Source organism: Galeopterus variegatus, unplaced genomic scaffold (genome assembly GCF_000696425.1).
Source record: "Galeopterus variegatus unplaced genomic scaffold, G_variegatus-3.0.2 Scaffold2851, whole genome shotgun sequence".
NCBI classification, from domain to species: Eukaryota; Metazoa; Chordata; class Mammalia; order Dermoptera; family Cynocephalidae; genus Galeopterus; species Galeopterus variegatus.
The window spans coordinates 134416-155277 of NW_007728962.1; the positions used below are offsets into that span (position 1 = coordinate 134416).

Consider the following 20862-nt stretch of genomic DNA (forward strand, 5'->3'; position numbering starts at 1 on the left):
GGGGGGGGGGGGGGGGGGGGGGGGGGGGGGGGGGGGGGGGGGGGGGGGGGGGGGGGGGGGGGGGGGGGGGGGGGGGGGTGGCTTCTTTTGCCTGCAGGGGATGGAGAGGAGCAGAGGAAGGCCAGAGAAGGGGAGAGGAAAAACAAAACCACAGAACAATCTATTTTTTACAGACAATTTCAACACAACTTTGAAAATGGCAATCAATTATTCTAGCATACTGGGAGGAACTCCCAGCAAGGGACTAGACAAATGCAAAATAATCACTAAATTGCAGGCACTAGATTAAAATATTGGCTATAAGGGCTGGCTGGTTAGCTCAGGTGGTTAGAGCATGATGCTCATAACAAGGTCCAAGGTTTGATCCCTGTACTAGCTAGCCAAACACACAAAAAGTCTTGGCTGTGCTTCTTTCCTTCTTAAGAACTGGAACTTTGGACAGTTACTTAAACTCTTTGAGCCTATTTCTCCATCTATAAATTAAAGATAACAGTACCTACTAAGCAAGGCCGTGGTAGGCATGAACAAGGCACATAAAGCACTAAACACTCAGAGTTACTGACTCAGTATTATTAATTATTATCATTTTAAACTGATTGGAACAGAAGAACACTGTGCTAGAAGGCCAGAGACCCAAAATGTAGGAACTTTTGACATCTTTTAACTCTATAGCCTTGGGCAAGTCACCTAAGCCTCCCAGGTTGGTTGTCTCATGTGTAAATGAGAAATGGTAACACCTTTAGACAGGTGGTATTATGAACACATGTTGACATTACCGTTTGCCAGTAGCTTACCTCATTTGAGAATGTGCGAACATCAAAAAAAGCGATAATGGAACCATATTCGCTAGACATCATGCACACAGAGAGTGTGAGATTATCACAGCTCAGGGCCAGGTGATGTATTGGGAATTTCATAGGAACCAGCAAGCTCTGGACTTTATCAACTAAAAAAACAAACAGACAAAGCAGAAAACATTATGTTCTAAGTATAGAGCTACAATCCCTTTTATCCAGGTCAATGTGAAACAGTTCTTGCATCTACGTAATCATATTCTGTGGTATCTTTTTATGCAAATAAAACTTAACTTTCTTATATAATAAGTATCCCAGGGACTCTTCCTCATATAACCTTGGAAAACTAACAGTGCACATTCCCATTTGTTTGGATGGTACTGTTGTGCCAACTAAAAATCCATACAACCAAAAACCCTTCTCCTTGAGAGCCAGAGCCCCGGTTCAAGTGACCAAAAATAAAAGCATGGCATACTGGTACGTTGTTCTTCCCTCTGAGCTCAGAGGGAACAACTCACTGAAAGGGAAATACAAAGGACCAATGAGAAAACCTAGAAAGGCTTCCAGCATCCTAGTTGAAACTTATTCTTCTTGGAGGGTCAACCTTAGGACCAACAGCAGTTTCAATTTTAATATTAGAATGATTTCCTGGAAAGAAAACACATTAGGTTCTCACCATACCCCTCTCTCTACTATGCAACCTAAATCAAGAAACTTACCTATTTTATTGGGATCCTCTCCAGGTTTATTTTGAATAAGAAGATTTTTAGTGGGAAAAATCTGCAACCCACTAGCTCCACCAGCAAAGACCAGACCATATTTATTGGACACGGCAAGCAGACTCGAGCGCTCCTTGGGCAACTCCTCAGGGGGGTCAAAAATTCTCACTTTCTTCAGTGCTCTAAACTGAAAATCCTGTTGTGAAGGATCAAAACAAGATCAATTCAGGGAAAACAGGATATTAAATCATGTCTGCTATTATGTTCCAGTAGACTTAATTTCAGTATGAAAAAAATATATACAAGAGTACTTCAAAAAGTTTGTGGAAAAATAAAATTAAAAGATAATATGAATCTTTCCATGAACTTTTTGAAGTACCCTCATATTACCCTGAGGCCAAAGACAATTTTAGTTGTCTTTAACCCCCCTGTGCTTATCACGGTGCCTGGCATAGTGCTCGTTAATATTTGCTGAGTGAAATAAATGGAAAAAAAAACCCAAAACCAAAAAACTTCCATGAAGCCTTCCTTGATTAAACCAGCTCACACCAATCTTCTCCTTTTCTGAATTCCTAGTGCCTGATTCACCACACAAGCAACACTTTATTTTTTATAATTTTGTCCTATTTCATGGTATGTATTATCTCATAATCCAGCATAATGCTTAAGAAATTGTTAAATATTAAAAGCATCACCCAACTACACAATAAGTTCTAACTTCCAGTGCAGTACTCAACAAATATATAATGAAATAACAACCACAGAAAGATGACCAAGTTCCAAGAACTGGCTTACTTGTATCAAATGCTAAACAAAATTCCATCACAGAAAAGAACATGGTTGATCTCTTGGCATTCCAGACCTTTAAGTAAAACCTAGATGCTATGAGGACATCTAAAATGCAAGTCCAAAACCCTTAACACAGGTTACAGGCTGGGCATGGCTTGATCCGTTCATCTATGCAGCCTCACCACACAATACTGCTTCCCTTCCACAAGTGTGCCATCACCTCTGCCACAGCTACTGCCAACCCCACCTCCACCTACTCCCAGTTTTCATTTCCTTCGATTTTCGTGCTCCTTAGTACTTTAGAGATTTTAGACATAATTGGTCTGGGAGCCTTCCCTGACCTCCTGCCAATGCCTGTTTTCAAAGACAATTTTCAGCGTGTACCACCTTTTGATAAAAAGAGTTCCATAATTTTACTTATCACTATGTTATGTTTTACTATATATTCTTTTCTTTTCTTTTTTTTCTATTCTTCAATTCTGTACTTATTTTCGGGTCAAGATTTTAGTGAAAAGAAAGTGAATCCACTTTGTGCTTACATTCCAAAATTATAAAGCTTTTCTTGGCCTTCATTTTCATACACTAGATTCTTCTGGTGTGTTTCATACAGGATCTCTAAATTACCCCACATACTAATTTAATTGGATTTGGTGTTTAATACACATTTGGTAAGAGACCAACTGAAATACTCTTAGTCAGTGAGCAAAAATTCACACAGCTTTCCAGGTGAAACCATCGTATAGTTTCATACAGGAACAGAATAAAATTTTCAGTCTTTACGTAATTCTCATCCTGATAATCCCAAATATGCTATTTGGGTCTTGGTCACATGGGTGTAGAGGACCAGTGGAATGAAGAGGCAGAGGTGGGCTCTCCTTTCTGTTAGAATCAGAAGATTATCATTTCTAAGTCTGTGGTCCTCCTGCCCCAGCATATTTGAGAAATATGACACATCCCATTAAGTGGCTCGCAACAGGCAGTGACTCTCAAGAAGGGAGAATCATTATTCTAAACATGGTATAGACTACCTTCCCCTAAACGCATTTCAGTGATTTGTTGTTCACACAAATGCCTAAAATCTTCCTGCAACTTACTCCCTTTCAGCTGTTTTTAAAAAACGTATCTCGTTCTCTGTACCTTCATTCTGTCAGAACATATACAAGAGCTATTGAACACAGCACCCTGGGAGTTACTGTTGGGGGATTCCCACGTTACCATCATTCAGATCACTCGGCCCTCCCTTTAGTTTCCTGACTTTAGGCTAACTTCCGCTGCCAAAATAATCTTCCTGGTCCAATTAACGAGAGGTTTTGAAGGATGGGTAATCTTCCCCGGCTCTACATTAAGCAAGCCCGGACCACCTTACAGCAGTAGTACACGGAGCGTGAAGAAGAGAGGGTCTTAAATGAACCTGGTTTTCAGTTCCTTTGCTCAGCGCGACTGGGTAAATTACTTTCCGAGCGCCGATCTGCTCTCGTATTAAGGACTGCTTCGTAAGGTTGCTGTGATGCTTACCACAGGGCCCGACACACAGTAATCACGCAGCAGTTATCACCACTACTGCGACCATCACATCAAAGTAGCTACGGCAACTCAAGAGGCGTGCACAAGGCCAGGGGACGGGAAACCGCATTCGGTGGGGCTATCACGCCGGCGGCCCGCCAGAGTGCTCCAGGGCGCACGACTGAGAACTCAGAACGCGGTGAACTGTTCGAGCCGGAGGCGGGCAGCCGGCACCGGCGCTTCCCGGCTCAGCCAGACTCCAAAGCGACGCTACGACTAAGGGCGGAATGGAGGCCCCGGCCAGTCTCTGACCTTCATCTCCCGCTCGGGGATCATGGCGTCCATCTCGTCTCCCATCGTGCTGCCCTCACGCTGTCGAAGCAGCCGCCGCTGCCGCTCCCGGCCTTGCCCGCAGAGCCCAGGACGCTCGAAAGCTAACTTCCTTCCCCCAGCGCCAGCGGCGCGCAGCAGATGGCGCATTTCCGGTGCGCATTGGTGACGTCACGCGTCCTCATTCGCAGCGAGATCGAGGGAGGTCGTAGGACTGTCTGAAGTCGCGCGCTCGCCGGGCCGCCGTCTCCTCATTGGCCAGCTCCCGATTAGGGGCGTGGCCGAGGGCCCTTGCGCCTGCGCCCTGTAGCGCTCTGGGCCCGCCCCTGCCTTCGCATCTAGCTGGGGGCGGGGGTCACGTCGTGATGGTTCTACTTATTGGGCGGCGCACGACCAGTCGCTCCACGCGTGTTGTTCCTTTGACATCTCAGTAACCCTTAGGTGTAGGTGGCTATTGGCTTATGCTTCAGAGATGTTAGTTAGGAACTTGACAAATTCGTATTTCCAGGGGGCAGTTTTTGAGAGAGGTTTTGCAGGAGGAGGAAGGGACGTTCAGAAGGTGGGATGGGCCCTCGCCAAGGGAGACCCTTACGTGTCTAAGGACAAAGGCTTAGACGGGGAGTTAATGGGCACCAAAGACCAGCTTTGTTTATTCCTTTAGAGGTAATCATTTCCAGAGAAAAATCCCTACCCACTTCTGGTCACAAAACAGTTTGTGCCGAGTTCCGCACAAAACACTTTAGAAGTACTATCTCATTTAATCTTCAAAACTTGATAGTCACTTAGGGGTTATTATTAACATTTAATTGGTGAGGTAAGGGAAGCACAGAGAAGAAAATTCTCCAGTGGCCCTCTGGATGTGCTGACTGACGATACCGCACAGTCCTATGCAGTGGAATTATATTAGAAATGATTTAGGGCAGAAGTTCTTAACTTGAAGTCCATGGGTTGGCTCCAGGGGGGCATATTCTGCCACTGTTTGATTTCCAGCAGATTACTTATCTGCTCTAACCTGCTTCTCATTTGTAAAAACAAGGACGAGGGACTAGAACCTGTCTTGTGGGGTTGTGGTGAGAAGTAAAGGAAGCTCAGCTGTCTCAGACCCTAACACACAGCACACACTCATTTGATACATTACTATTTTAGCTAGCTCTTCTTAATTTGCTGAGCCCAAAACTGTCCCCCAAATACACTAATCAAGACATTGGTAAGTTTGTCTGGTTTATTTTCAATCTGTACAGATGGTATCCTACCCCCCACACACTCCATAAACACACGCACACACATAACTTCATCCACTTTGCCCGACAAACTCTTGCCTTTTGAGTCATAGAGACAATGCCATATTGGCAGTCCCCATGTTGGTGGTTACATTAGTTAGATTTGGTCTTTCAGAAAGAAGACAGTCGAAGTCCCAAGAAGTTGAACCTTGAACCAGAGAAATAAGAGTCCTAGAGCGAACAGCCACAACCTGAAATACATGCAGATCCCCATTTCCAGGAACCACTCCTGAAACCCTCTCCCCCAAGGGTTTGAGTTTCAAAAAATGGTGAAAGAGGACTGATGGAGTTTCCCAGGCCACAGACCCCCAATCCAATGAGAGAACCCTCTTTCCAGAAGCTGGGGACACACCTGCTTGCTCTTCTCCTTTGAGGCTTCCTGCAGTCTTGTAAACTGTAGAACCCAGTTAAATAAGCCTGATGGGTTCTGCTTTTCTCTCCAAGGGAGAAACAGACACATGAATATGATGGGAAGTTACGGTAGGCCTTATCTTCCTCAAAGGTCTCAACTTGTCCCAGAGAGGAGAGGCAGTGGGAAGGAGTGGGGACACGCAGTTGCTAATCTGATGATTTCAAGAAAAGAAACACAAAAGAAAAGCAAAAACAAAAAAACCCCAAAAAACAAGGCAGGGGGGGGCGGGGACTGGGAGTAGGATTTTACATTTACAAGGAGGAATGTTTTGCTGGGGTTTAAACTTCAACTAGGCCTGTGCATTTGAAGCAGCTCCTTAGGCTGGAGACCAGCCAGTCATGGCCAAATAACCTTGCTCCTGAACCAGTTGAAACCAGCAGATTAACCCAACCTGGCCATTTCCTCATGCTCTACCTGTTTTACTCCCTTAAGCTGCTGCAGAGGCAGCGCCTTAGGTCCTTGATCATGGATCACTAAAGAGCTGCAGGGAGCCCAGATGGCTCCAACCTCCAATAGTGCCCAGTTCTTTCCACTTAACGTTTGGAAAGGCTTCTCCAAAACCCTTGCCCAGTCTTGGGTCCAGCTAGGCTCCCCCAGGACTGCAGGGCATTCACCCCCATACCCACCCCACCTTCCTAACATTCATCTCACTGTCATTGTCTGGGTCTGACTTCCCACTAGACTCTAAATTCCATGAGTCTGTCCATTTCACTACTGGGTTCTTAATTCTTGGCCTATGGCAGGTGCTTAACAAGAATGTTCAGCAAGTAAATGCATCTAAGTCCTGAGCAGGCAGTGAAAGGGACATCAGAACACAGGTGCAGTCTGCTCAGCCAAGATGGGGCTGAGTTTGACATCTTCCTGAGAGAGTCCTGAGAAGCGGTTCTTTGAGGCTCAGCCAAGAAGCTGCGGGGGAGGCAGAACTGCAGAGCCAGGCCTAGGCCTAACCTATACCCTACGCTTGGAGTCACTGGGGAGGACAAGTCCCAGCCTTTAGAGTGAGTGAAGGCTTCCCGTGCTGTTGACCAAGCAGATTACCGCTCCCCTCCCCTTCCCTCTTTTCATCACTGACTAAGGCAGCCCAGAGCAGAGATGAGGCACTGGCAGGGTACCTGAACACCTGGGTTCCAGTTCAGGTTCTGCCATCTTCAGATTAACACCTTGACCTTGGGCAAGGCACTTAATCACTGTGGGCCACAACAGCTTCCTCACCAGGGAAATCAGAGGACTGGCCTAGCTAACCTACAGGGCTCTAAAATCCTGTGAGTCCATCAGAAAGGACACAGGTGACTCCAATCCAATCCCCAAGCTCAAGGTTTTGAGCGATTTGGAAAGGGAGAGATGAGTCCGAGAGACAGTGGACGCAGCACATGTCAGGACAAAGTGGGAGGACTTAAAGCTTATAATAGGTGGTCAATAAATATCTGTTGAATGAATAAGTGGATGAATAAATGAATGAGTGGTATGAGTAGGTTAGGAAGGCAAAGGAGGGAAGCAAAGCCAGGTTTCAAGCAGACTGGGATCAGAAAGGCAACCTCCTATTTCTCAGCACTTGGCTTAACAGTGCTTTTTGCCATGAGCATTTTACTCCCCATTCTCCCATCCTTTTGCCCAAAAGGTGGGAATGCACTGAGCTGACCCTCCTCCAAGGCCCTGGCCTCATCTCTATATCTGAAGCCCTTTGCTGCCCCAGCGAGGGATAGTGAGGCTGCCCTCCATCTGAGCTGCCTGTAAAGGTGTGGCCAGGGAGCAGGACCACAGGGCTCCTTCTGGTACCTTCTTGAAGGGCTCAAATTGGCAAGCTCCTCTCCTTCCTGCCTGCTGTCACATCATTGTGGATGAGAAGAGGTGTGGACTGAGGGGGGGTCAGCTAGGGCAGTGGGGCACTGAGTGGCTGTGTCCTGTACAACCCAACAGCACTGAAACCACAGAGCTGTCTGGGAAAATCCTGAAGACTTGTCCCTACTCCAAGGTCTTCTGAAAGCAGACTGGGTTTCTCACCAGGGCCAGGCCAATAAGCCTGAACTTAGCTCAGAGACCTGGAAGGATGGACAGTGCCGGCTGCAAGCATAGGGAACACAGGCTTCCAGCCCCAGCCCCGTCCCCTCTGGTTTTTGGTTTGATGTCAGCCCTTCTGCACAAAGACAGGGGAAGGAGGAAAGAAGAGAGGGAGGGGACACAAGGCTCAGGGTTCCCTGACCCAGACCCCTTTTAAGGCAGATAATTTGTGCTTTACAAAGAGATCACTGATTCTGCCGATGAGAAAAAACAAACCCACAACAACCAAACAAACAAGACAAATCGCAATGAGTCAGGAAGGGCAGATCAGGAGGGAGGAGCAGGGGTGGGGAGGCCAGGGAGGTCCAGGCAGAGGTCCTCAGGGCAGGCTAGCAATGTCTCTCTCTGGAGGGGGGCCAACTGGCTTGGGGCTGCTTTCATTGGCTTTTCCTTCAAACATCATGACTCTGGTTTGGAGAGGGAGAAAAGAAAAGAAAAAAACAGATTAGGACTTCTTCCTTCATCCAAAAAAAGGTCATCCCAGCCTTTGAGTCTGCACAGTTTTTGACAGAATGGCCTCAAATCTGCACTCCTCACAGAAGCCCAAATGGCAGCTACAAGGAAGGAGCTGCTAATCCCATTTTACACAGAAGGCAACTGAGGCACAAAGTGGCAATGGGACTCCTCAGAACCACACAGGAAGTCCGAGGCAGAGGCAGGATGAGACCCCAGGCCTCTTACTTCTAGGCCAGCTGCCTTCCCCTAACTATGATGCCTGGATGAGGCCGAGTGAGGCTGGGCCATGGCTGTGCTCAAAACCCCTTCAGATCTTTTAAAACCTCCCCAGTGCTCTGAGAGTAAAGTCTGGGGAGTAGCAGGTAGGGATTTAGAGTATGATCTCCAGGGGGAAACAGCCTGGATTTGAATGTCGGCCTTACTACTTCCCAGCTGGGTGAGTCAAGCCAGACACTCAACCGCTCTGATCCTCAGAGTTTCTGTCTGTAAGGGGGGATGCTAAAAGCTTTGGCCAGATTGAACCGTGGGCTCATAAGCCAGTTACTCAGCCTCCTTGGGCCTCTATGAACTCCTTCATAAAATGAGACAGTACATTTTACTTCTCATACTTAAAAAAAAAAGTGAATCTTCTTTCATAAAAGCCAAGTGAGTGTCCTTTTCAGCTGTGACATAAAGGTGAGACTCTGCAGGGAATCTCTAACACTCTGCGATGAGAAAGTACCTACGATGTGTGAGTTTGGCTACCATAATTAGGTGCTTGCCATCAGCTGGGCACTGGGCTGGAATCTTCATGTGCCATCTCACTAACCCTCAGGACAACACTTCACAGAAGACGTGTATAATCATCCCTCTTTTACAGATGAAGAAACTGAGGCTTGAGGACCTAGAGTAACTTTCCCAGGGTCATTTCGGTAACAAGTAATAGCTTCAGGATTTGAACTCTACCTCTGTTCGGAGCTGATTTTTAACTCTATTTTATGCTCACAGCAACCCCTGGGTTTACAAATGAGGAAACTGAGGCTCAGACAATAGATTTGTCACCATCGCCACCATCATTATCATCACAGTTACTTACTTACTGATTCTGCCAGACGCTCGGCTATAGGCTAATTTCCCCTGCAAGCTACGTATTAATGTGACCATTTGACAGATAAGGCAATAAGGTTCAGAAAAATTAAGCACCTTGCCCAGAAGGTCACACAGCAAGTTACCTACTGGTTGGGGAATGGCTGAGGTGTCCCATGCCAGGGGGCTCTCTGCACAGAACAACTTTTCCTTCAGAGGTCTCCAGAGAGGTGAGAGGTACTCACAGCTTCAGCACAGCCGACCGTTTCCCCAGCATCATATTCACAAAGTCTCGGTAGGAGATGGTGTCACTGACCCCACCTGTCACCTCCGAGATCATTTTCTTCATCTCTAGGTGGGTCTTCGGGACTCCAAGCTTCTCCATCATCCTCTTTAATGACATCAGGTCTGCCGGAGGAAAAGCAGATCTGTTAAGCAGAGACAGGCTGCTGGGGCCAAGCAGGGAAGCTGGGAAAGCTCCACTCCCGCGCCCCACGCCCAGAAGCTCAGCAGGAGATCCCCCGCCTGGATCTGCAGTCAATGGCATTTCTCCTCTGGGGAGGATGAGCCCATCACACCTTCCCTGCTCTCCTCGGAGGCAGTATACACTAGTGGTTAGGGACTGGGCTTCTAGAGTGAGACAGGCTTGGGTTGGAATCGAGTTCTGCTGCTTCCTGCTGTGGAACCTAAGGCAAAATACTTAACCTCTCTGAACCCCTCCCTGCTCCATCAATGGTAGAATGGTTGGTGTATGGGAAGCTCCTGCACAGAGCAGGTGCTCAGTAACAGAACCATTTTTCTTTACACTCATTATTATCCCTGCTGCTCCCTGTGGCTAGGGTGAGCTATGTGCCCACTGCTCCTGCTACCCGGGGAGTCTCTGGCCCATGAAATGACCCCAGTATTGAAAGCCACTCTCCTGGGCACTGGGTGGCAGACAGCTTCTCCGTACCTGCCACTCCCACCCTGCTGTCCTAGGGCTCCTCCTCTACTAGGGGGAAGAGGGTGCCAAAAATATCCTGTGGAGCAGGAAAACCAACAAAAGAACAAAATTCAAGAAAAACAAGGGAGGCACCAAAAAGTCCCTACACCCTGAGGAGCTGCTGCCTCTGACCTCCTGGCTCCCACCAAGATCTGAGGCAATTTCCTTTGGATTGTCCTTCACTGGACAAAGGCCGGTGGGAGCAGGGCTGGGCCAGTGCAGCCAGAGCTCAGTGAGAGGTGGGGCCTGCAGGACTGGGGCCAGGTCTGAAGGTGTCAGGGTGTCCAGGGCACTTCAAAGAGAGCTGGGCAGCTTCCTACAGGAGAGAGCCAAGGGCTCCCACACGCAGCCAGCCAGACTCAAAGCTGGCAGGACCCTTCTGAAAGGCAATTTGGCAAGATGCTTCCAAAGCCTTTCACCCACAACATCTCGTTCCTGAGATTTACTCTACAGATAACCAGCAATGTGGACAAAGATTCACGAACAAAGATGTTCTTCACAGAATCATCAAAAATAGTTAAAATTTGGGCCGGCCTGTGGCTCACTCGGGAGAGTGTGGTGCTGATAACACCAAGGCCCCGGGTTCGGATCCCATATAGGGATGGCCGGTTCGCTCACTGGCTGAGCGTGGTGCTGACAACACCAAGTCAAGGGTTAAGATCCCCTTACCGGTCATCTTTTAAAAAAAAAAAAAAAGTTAAAATTATAAATGGTCTAAATGGTCGACTCTTAAGACATTGGCCAAACAAATTAGAGTCCATTCCTACAACGGATTTTTCAGAAGAAAAAACAATCATAAATCAAAATACTCACTGGTACATTAAGTTACAAAAAATAAAATATAAAAAAAGGAGGTTCTAAAATGGTATAAAATAGCATTTGTGATTAGAATAAAGAGCAGAAGGCTATAAACCAAAATGTTTCTATGTGTCTGGAGGTGGGACTGTGGGTGATGTATTTTTGTCTTTGTGCTTTGCTGTGTTTCCCAAAAATTTTTATGGTGAAAATGTATTTCCAAAACACTTTTTCTCTAAAGAAAAAGTGATCAAAATACTCAAAAGGGAGAAGAGAAGAGAAAGGACAGAGGAGACAGAGCAGAAGAAATGCCGGCAGCAGAGGCCACCCAGGAGCTACAGGGTGAAACGGAGCAGGAGGAGCCTGTTCAGAAGCCGAAGGCGGGCCCTGCACCTGCCGCTCCACGACCAGTGTCCCGAGCAAGTCAATCTGCCTTTCTGAGTCTTGATTTCCTCATCTGTGAAATGAGGATAAAACCCGCCTGGACCGTGTTGTAATGTGGCTGGTGAAGACAGAGCTATGGTCTCCTACCAGAACGCAAGTGCCACAGGACAGAGCGTCACCCCCAGCACAGCAGCGTGCAATAAGGGTCTAGTGGAGGAAGGAACTGATGAACACGAAAGCACCCTGTCAACTGTACAATGGAAAGGCAGGCTTGGGGACAAAGGAAATGCCAGCCCCCTGGGTCAGGGGTCACCTGCCTGTCCAGCCTAGGGCAGCCCTCGTGTCTCCAGCTCTGGGCAGGGTGTGGCACCCTCTATCCTAAGTCCCCGTAGCACCCTGATGGGAGGCTGAGGCATGGGCAGGGAGGTGGGTGGGGAAGGAAGCAGAGAGGGAGGAAACGGCCTTGACAGGAGTCTGAGGGCCGTGGAGCCAGGGCAGAGGGCAGAAGTGCTCATGCCGGGCTGGCTCGGCTGGCCTGGCCCATTGTGGAAGTTCCTGTGTGCTCATCACTCTCGCGGGACCACCCTACTCTCCTTACCCACGTGGACCCTCAAGCCCTCTACCCACCTACCCCCCTCCCTCCCCCTGCCCCCAACACACTCAAGGCCTCACTCACCGATCTCGCCTTCATTGTTCAGGTCAAACTCCATGTACTTGTCTAGAAATCACAGAGCAAATGCTGGCATTAGCCTAGAAGCAGCACCTCTCCCTGCAGCAACCCAGTGACTCCCTTGAGAGCAAGTGACTGGGTCCTGGGGGAGCCCACCCTACCCTCCCCACTCCAGGAGAAAGAGCTCCTCCTGCCTGTGCCACTCCTGCAGGCACATGGCCAGCTGGGGCCACTCTGACCCTCTCACCAGGAGGGCAGCCGCTTCCTCCCAGGTCCCCACCAGCACGGGCTGGCTGTGCTGAATCAGCTGTGGCGTGATCAGAACCGAGTCCTGGCCCTGCAGGTTTGGATTCAGGGGGTGTGGGAAGGGCGGGGTGCGGGCGGATGTTGGTGTGTTTTCAGAGTGTCTCAGGTGATTCCGAGGGGCAGTCAGGTGTGGGAACCTACGATTTAAGAGGTCACTGGTTCTGAAACCAGGAGAAAGGCCCATGGGCCCGCCCTAGCTCACAAAGCAGCACAGTTTCCAGGGATACACAGACCCTCCCCACGAATCTCACCTACAGACTCGAATTAAAATTCCCTGATCAAGACCAGGAAAGCCTCCAACAGAGGGAGGATAACTTGAGCAATGAGTGTGGTATCTTCTGCCGAGGGCAGTGTGTCAAACGAACCTCGTGGCCTTGGCAGGTCACTCCTACCTGGGCACAGCAGGGCCCTCACAGTCTACTCTGCACCATGGGGTGGCCAGTGCGACAAAGTCGAGGTCCTCCCCATGGTCTGCAGGCACCCCTGGCCCCTCCACTCCACTCCGCTGGCCCTGCTGCTCCTGCCTGCCCCCCACCTGCTCCAGCTCACTGCCTCTCTAAGTGTCCCACCCCCTCCACGAAGCACTCCTGTCCTCCCTCCTAAGTTCTTTTCTCGCCAAAGCACCTACTATGATCTGCTGACTTTTGTATTTCCCTGCTCTCTGTTTACTGTCCCCTCCCCAACTAGACACAGGCTCCTATGGGCAGGGGCCGTCTTGTGTGTTCACAGCTGTGTCCCCACACCTGGAATGAGCCTGGTGCTTATAAACGCTCATTTTGGAGAGAAAATAAGTGAATGATTTGAAGTCTTCTCTGGTCTCTTCCTTTCCAACGTAACTCCCTGTGGTTCCAGTCAAGCCCAACAGACCCACTCCAACATCCCGGCGAAGACAAGCAGAGCGGACATTAGATCCCCAGACCCTGGCCCTCCTCCCAGAGCCACCCCTACAGAGTGGCCCCGCTGGCATCCAGAGAGAACTGCTCTTCTTTGCACGGCTCTTCTGCAGGCGGCTGGGGCGCGGTGGGGACAGGGGTGGCTTTTTCCTATTTCTCTCCTTTTTTCTTAATGTAAAAAGCATCATAGCACAATGCTTTGAAGCCAGACCAACATGGGTTCAAGTCCCAATTCTGGTATGGGTGAGCTGTGACCAGTGACCATACCTCACTGACCCCGACTTTCTCCATCCGTAGATGACCAATTGCACCGGCTCCCTCCTGGTGGACTGAGGTGATTTGGGGAGCTCCCAAGGCCACGTGAGAAGTGTCTCATACAGGTTGATGCTTGACAAATGCCAGCTGTTATTACTATTATTAGCCATCGATGTCCTGCCTAAGGACAACTAAGCTGTAAGGGATTTGAGGAGCACTTGGCAGGCTCTTTGCCTTGGAGCAGGAAAGATGTCCCCATTGCAAATACATGGGGGGCATGTCCTCCAGTGAGTCCAGGGGTCCTGCACCTTGAGTGCCTCCTTGGCAGGAAAGGAGGGTCTGCTCCACTCCTGTGTGCACGGCTTCTCTCCTTTCGAGCCTCTGGCTGGGAACCAAGTGCCAGGGCCCCAGACAGAGGGATCTTTATGCTGCCCCTCTCCCCGCATGGGCTCCCAGGCCCTGTTTTCTTTTCATCCTGTGCTGCTGGGATTCAATGGCAGAAACTCTGCCCCCGTGCCCCACTGTGGCGACACAAACGTCCATTCTCCACAGGGGTTCCCGAGATGCTCCAGTGCCGAGGGGGAGAGGCAAGGGCTGCTCACAAAGAGCTGATTGTGCGCGGGGCCCCGAGAGCGAGCAGGGCCTGGGCAGCAGCGGCCAGGAGCCAGCCTGAGCCCTGCCGAGCAGCCAGGGAAAGAGAGGGGCAGGGCCAGTCCAGGGCCTGCAGGGCGGAAGGTGGAGGGGCCTGCCCCCACCTCTCAAGGGTCCCCTGTCTCGAAGTGTGCCAGGAAGAGGAGCGTCCTGGGTGAAAGGGGGCCACAGCCTAGCCTGTGGGCCTAAGGAGTCCTGTGTATATGGGCGGATGGGCCGGGCCAGCCCAGCTCCCCGTGACGGCAGGGCAGCCAGCCTCAGCTTACCTTTGAAGGCTGCGAGCTTTTCTGGCAGGTTCTCTTCATCACTGTACTTCTGGTCACAGAGAAACTCCTACAGAGGCAAGAGGACAGTGCTGAGCAAGGAAGGGGTCAGGGGGCAGAAGTCACTGACACATAGGCTTACTGCCCGATTACCTCTTCACCTTCTGGGTGGCCGGGCCTGACCAGGCAGGGTGTGTCCTGTGTTGGCCCTGGCAATGCCTGGAGGCAGATCTGCACAGTCCATCCTGTGGGTAGGAAGTTTGCTCAGCAGCTTGGGGAGGGGCCTGGAGGGTCTGCTCTAGAGGACTGAACACCTTCAGCCAGCAACTGAATTACTGGTGTGGGGACCTGTGCTCCCTCCAGGGCACTCTGGCTCCAGGATTTGGGAAGCTGTGAGCTCCAAAGACAAGCTGCCTGGTTCCATCATTAATCCCTTAGGTGTGAGGTCCTGAGCAAATTCATGCCTCTCTGTCCCTCTACTACTGCTTTATCTGCCCAGTGGGGATAATTATCATAGGTACTTCTTGAGTGTGCATGAGAATCCAATGAGTGTGTGTGTATGACTCTTGGCTTATAGACAGTACTCAGTGAACAGCTGCGGTCATATTATTAGTCTCCGCTCCAGCCAGAAAATAACTGTCCATTGCTTGGGAGGTCACTTACCCTCTTACCTGTTTCCTTACCTGTAAAACCGGGGTCTTTAATCTCTGGCCCACCTTCCCTTCAGATACTTGGAGACACTCAAGTGAGTCTTTTCAGGACCAGATGGGCAAGGTCGAGGTGGGGAGGAATGGGCACTAACAACAGCCTCCATATTACCCACGTGATCTCTCCAGATCTCCCAGAGCCCCAAGAGGTAGCTACTATTAACTATACCCATTTTACATACGAGGAGACTGAGGCTCATACAGTCAGAGCTTCAACTCAACTCCATCTGAGTTGACAGCCTGTACCCTTAGCCCCGACCCTTAGAGATGGGCAGATTGCGAACATTCATCCAGCCTGGTCTCCGGCCTTAAACCACAAAGCTACCAATGAGTGACCACCTGCTACATTGGGCACAGCACCAGGTATCTTACGTGCCTTGTGGCTAATCTTCCGGAAGCCCTAGAATCTGTATTCAGATGGGGAAGCAGAGGACAAGTTCCCATCCTACCACTCGGACTCTGCAAACCCCCTCTCCTCGCTGGACCTCACTTTCCTCATTGCCGAGCTCACTGGACATGGGTGTTGCTCCCCATTCATTCACTCATTCAGCATTTTTTGAGAAACCCTTAGAAGTGCAGAGCACACTGTGCTGTGCCCGGCATCAAGGAAGCAAGGGAGGCCAAGGTGAATAAGATAGGGTGCCTATCCTAAAATTACAGAAAGTCCATGTTGAAAATGATGTTCAGTGTTATCCACGTTAATCATTTGATCTGTTTCTAAACTCTCGCTATCATTTCCCACTAAATGATGACCAAGTCTGTACTTACACATCTCTCAGGACAGAGAACTCCGTGCTACCTTCCAGTCTGTTGCTGTAAACCCCTAAGAGACTTCAGGTAGAATGGGGGATAAGAACCTAAATGTCTATAAGGCAATCTGGGTTTGGACCTTAGTCCACTCAGGCACAATAGTACCTGCCCATTTCACAGATAGTAAAATTGAGGGCACCTGTCCCTCAATGGGGCTAACCCACAGGAGCACTGAGCACCAGGCTCATGCATCGGTGCTCAATAAGCAACAGATGAAACCATGAGCCTGAGGCAGAATGTGATGCCTTCCATGGCCCAAGTTCCTCCATGTCAACTCTTCATGGCAGGAGAAACCCATCTGCCTTGCTGGGTTGGAGGAGGGGTCTGACTGCCCCCTTGCTTTTTTTTTTTTTTTGTCTTTTTTGTGACCAGTAAGGGGATTGCAACCCACTGGCCATCTCTATATAGGATCCAAACCTGCGGCGGCAGCGCTGCTGCGCACCCAAGTGCCGCACTCTCCCGAGTGCGCCACGGGCTCGGCCCACTGCCCCCTTGCTTTTGATAAAGGATTGGCTGTGGCAGGTACAGTGTTACTTCATTAAATCCTCACAGCTGCTAATGTTCCGATTTTACTGGTTAGAACATGACCAGAGGTTAAATAATACATCTCAAGTCCACAGACAGTGCAGGGTTGGTTTGGAACCTGGGTCTGTCAGACTCCAGGGCCCATGCCCTCCTGCAGCCAGGCAGAGGGCTGCCCCAGGACCCATGGGGTCTAGCGGGCTTGGCCTCATTACCATGACCCTGCCTCCACTAACCAGAGCTGGAGCCTTCTGCAGCCGAGGAGGCTGCCCCCGTCCCAGCCAGCTCTGTCGAGGACTTCCCTTCCCCTTGGCTCCCTCTCATGGCTCTTCTCCACGGCTCCCCCACTGCATTCTCTGACCAAAAGTAAGACAATTAACTCTTGCCTGTGACCTTGAGCAAACCAGGAACCTCCTGGGGTTCTGGATCCCATATCTGTCCAGTGGAAGGACAAATTAGGTCAGTGGTTCCCAGACTTTGGGGTAATGCAGACAAGAAACATTTTTTTAAGGGGGGGTACTAATATTGGTCTGCCAAGTTTCTATTTTGCCAAGTAAAGACTTTTAAAACAATTACCATTGACTGTTGCCATGAGTTCTGAAAAGGACATTTCATAAAAGTAGGAAGTTCATGATCTCTGAGTTTTTAAATGGAATCCATTCAGCCTTGGACAAACTCACCACATTGCCCCCATGTTCCCCTCACTTCACCAAGAACTGGAAAGCCTTCACGGGGAGGCACAAGAGCACAGCAAGGCCCAGCATCTGGGAACCTCTGGAGAGAGATTTGGAGGGCCTCTCCAGCTCTGGTTGACCAGAAGTCCCGCCCAGCCAGGAGCCTGCCTTTAAGTGTGCACTGACCACTCCTAGGGACCCAGTTCTACTTGGGCCACTGTGCAGGCAGATGGGATTCAAGGTGAGGGACACGGTGCCTGGTCTTAGAGACAAATCACAGATGGACACAGAACAAGCAGGCCCAGGGCACAGCATGAACTGCGGAAGCGGTTAATAACAGATGCCCTTCGCTGGTCCCGCTTATAGCACCCGGCACCATCTAACATACTACTCCATTTGCGTCCCCCTTCCTGCCCCTCCACCACTGTCGTGGGCCCCTCAGCCACCTCGGACTCTTCCTCCCTTGCTCCCACCTCAGGACGTCTGCTCCAGCTGTGCCCAGCCTGGAGTGCTCTACGCCCACACATCTGCCTGGTCCCCCTTCCCTCCCTCCCTCCAAGCCTTTGCTCAACGTGACCTTCTCAACGCGGCCAACGTCGTGCCCCTGCTTCCTACAGCAGCAGCCCGCTGCAGCCCGCCCCGTGCAGTCCACCTCATCCCACTCGGCTTCTGCTTCTGATCCGTGGATGGACACCTCCCAACGCAACTAGTGTCGTCACTGTGCATTCAGGTTACTGTCCATTGTCGCTTTCCCCCTGCTAGAGTGGAGGTCCCACGTAGTAGGTGCTCACTAAGTATGTGTGGGATGAGTGGATGAACTGAGGCTCAGAGAGGATAAATAACTCGCCCACAGCAGCAGAGCAGGCAAGTGGCCGAGGTGGGCTTGAACTCCATGGCAGATGCTGCTGGGCTCCCTGCCCGCACAGAGCTGAGATGCAGAGTGGCCGAGGAGGTGGGTGACGGAAGGCAGCTGGGAGGAGGCACGTCCTCAGCCACAGGTCCTAGGAGGACATGTTTACATCTTGTGCTCCACAGATGCCCAGCACCCAGCAGTGCCCAGCATACAGTAGGCACTCAATAATTGGAGAAGCCTGCCATTCATCCAGAGTTCCTTTCTCCATCCTCATCCCTGAAATTGTCAGGCAGCTTTGCAAGTTTGTGTGACAGACTGGAGGGGACTCAAGGACTGGACTCCTATTTTCCCTTAAAGCCAAAAATGACAACTGCTCAAGCCACAGTGTGCCCAGGGCAGGAGAAGCAGCTGACCTGTTCGTGTGTGGGTAGGCAGCCCCCGCGGGCCCTGGGCTTCGGGCAGCTGTGGCAGGGGTGGGAAAAGCAGGCTCCACCCACCCCCGAGCCTGGGATTCTTGGTGCCAGCTCATGCGCAGCCTGCAGCTCCCCCGCAACGCCCTGGCATTCTTCCCCCGTGTCCCTGCCTATCCTTGGTGCACAGCCATGCCCAGTGGGCCGGTACCCTGTCTATCCAGAACCAACCCCCTGACCCTGGGTCCACAGGCAGAAGTGACAGAGATAGAAGTCACCCCAGATGTTTGGAAGAAAAGCAAAAGAAACATAAAGAGGACAAAGGCTTGAATCCACTTAGCAGCTGTGGGAAAATTACTTCATTTGTCTGTGCCTCAGTTTCTTCATTTGCAGGAAGGATCAAAAGATTATCTACCTCATAGATAATCAAGGCTTGCCTCGAGGACTACATATGTAAATAAATACATGTAAAGTGCTTAACACAGTGCCTGGTGCACTTAGTAAATAATACATGTTAGCTCTTTATTACTACTTTCTAACATTTATATCCATACAGTCAGATCACAACCCCCACAGACCATCATTTGACTATTCAACAGATTAGGAAGGAGACTGTCCCCCTGACTTAGGTCTCTCTCCCCTTTCTGGGTATCCCCATTTGACAGATGGGGCAACCGAGGCCCAGAGAGGTTGCTCAACTTGCTCAAGATTACAAAGTTTTAACAATTCAAGGTCTGCCTCCTTTCACCATCCCAGTTCCCACCCTGACTCAAACAAGAAGGTGGCCTGGCCACAGGTTTCTGGGCAAAGAAGGTCAATACTGGGAGTTACCTTTCCTCTTGGGCAGCTGCAGAAGAGGGTTATGCCAGAGGCCAGGGAACCACTGTATAGCTCTCTAGGGGTTGTGGGAGTAGATAGTTTATTCTACCCCCAACCCCCTCTCCCAATCCAACCCACTGTCCCAAATGATAAGGTTTTCTGGCTGCAAAAACTTGCTGGGGTGGGGGAAATAGGTCTGGGCACAGGGGACTACTAGGCTCTGAAAGTGGCTATTGATATGCAGAGGGACAAGTCTGCAGGCCTCAGTGACCTGACTGGCACCTCCACACACACCTCTTTGTCCCTACATTATGCCATGAAGTCCTCCGGCGAGCACTGGACCTCTGGCCGTCCCTCCTCAAGGGCAAGCTTCGCTTTGTCCTTGACTCCTGGCTGACCTGACAGTGACAGGTCATCCACACAGGGTGAGGTGCTCCCATCCCAGGCCCAGGGACAGCGTCTGCAGCCACACCTGCTCACTGCTACCTCTCTTTGTCACCTACAACCTCTGATGCTCATCGGAATCCCCCGGGGAGCCCCATCCAAGTGCTCATGACCAGGAGGGGCTATTTCCAAAACCATCAGAGGTTGGCAGCCCCTGCTGTGTCCTGGCCTCTGGATTCTTGCCATCTGCCCGCTGCTCCCTGACTTTACTCTCTTTCTGAGCTGGTACCTCTAGCACCTTCTGGTGGACTCTTGCTCCTGGCCCTCCAGGCTCGTCTTTATGTATGAACTGCAGCAGAATTTTGGGGTGGGCGGATATCACCATCTTGGAGGCCATCCAAGGGGCTGCTGGTTGCAGCCCTGGGCAAGCACCCCAAGCACAGGACAGGCAGCATCATGCCCGGCGTGAGGCCTCTGACGTAGCCCATGGGCTCTTAAAGGGCCAGCACCAGGTCACAGACGCCCGGCCTGGTGGCTGGCAAGTAGCAGGAGGCTGTAACATGCACCCACAAGGACAGCAGGCTCACATTCCCCGTGGCAGCTCTGGGGCCTCATCTGCATGCCACGTCCTCGTCAACAGATGGGGCAGCTGAAGAAAAACACCCCGCCAACAACATAAATGAAGCAGTCCCTGAAGAAATTCCATCTCCAGCTTCCTGTGACATGGCCACACAGAGGTCACAACTGGCCGGACCTGCAGGGGACACTGAATCCTCAGAGAATCACGTGATCACTTATCACCATCCTCCTTATAATATATTAAGGAAGAGCAAGAGAGATGGGTGCCCGGCAATGCCAACTGGGCACATTCACCTGGGCAAGGACAGAGTGGTACTGCCAGGTACACAGGAAGAGACACACCTGGGTAGTTGCCTAGGTCAGGTCTCAGAGGTCCCCCATTGCTGGGGTAGGGGCAGGGGACATATGCACACCCCTGGTCAGAGATACCCAGCCTGCCCTACACAGCTCTCTTCCCAGTACAGATGGGTTCTGAAATAACCATTAGGCACCTAAATGC

The 20862-nt window shown here is 50.6% G+C and overlaps 2 protein-coding genes across 3 annotated transcripts in view; both read right to left on the bottom strand.

The window, feature by feature from the left end:
- Positions 1 to 4192, bottom strand: part of NUP214 (nucleoporin 214kDa) — a 99999-nt gene extending 95807 nt beyond the window's left edge. The window contains exons 1-3 of one of the 2 annotated variants that reach the window (XM_008583206.1): positions 4118 to 4192; positions 1514 to 1709; positions 795 to 946 (exon numbers count right to left, since the gene is read on the bottom strand). In XM_008583206.1, the coding sequence (XP_008581428.1) occupies positions 795 to 946; positions 1514 to 1709; positions 4118 to 4162 (393 nt within the window). In that variant the 5' untranslated portion in view covers positions 4163 to 4192. The remainder of the gene's footprint in view (positions 1 to 794; positions 947 to 1513; positions 1710 to 4117) is intronic. The other variant, XM_008583205.1, reaches the window with a different exon arrangement.
- A 1151-nt stretch (positions 4193 to 5343) lies between these two features.
- On the bottom strand, positions 5344 to 20181 carry AIF1L (allograft inflammatory factor 1-like). The gene is made up of 5 exons (XM_008583207.1): positions 20074 to 20181; positions 14609 to 14675; positions 12244 to 12285; positions 9652 to 9814; positions 5344 to 8292 (listed from the first exon to the last, which is right to left on the bottom strand). Exons 1-5 carry the CDS (start codon positions 20179 to 20181, stop codon positions 8205 to 8207), a joined length of 468 nt encoding a protein of 155 aa, XP_008581429.1. The 3' UTR covers positions 5344 to 8204.
- Between the last annotated feature and the right edge of the window lie 681 nt (positions 20182 to 20862).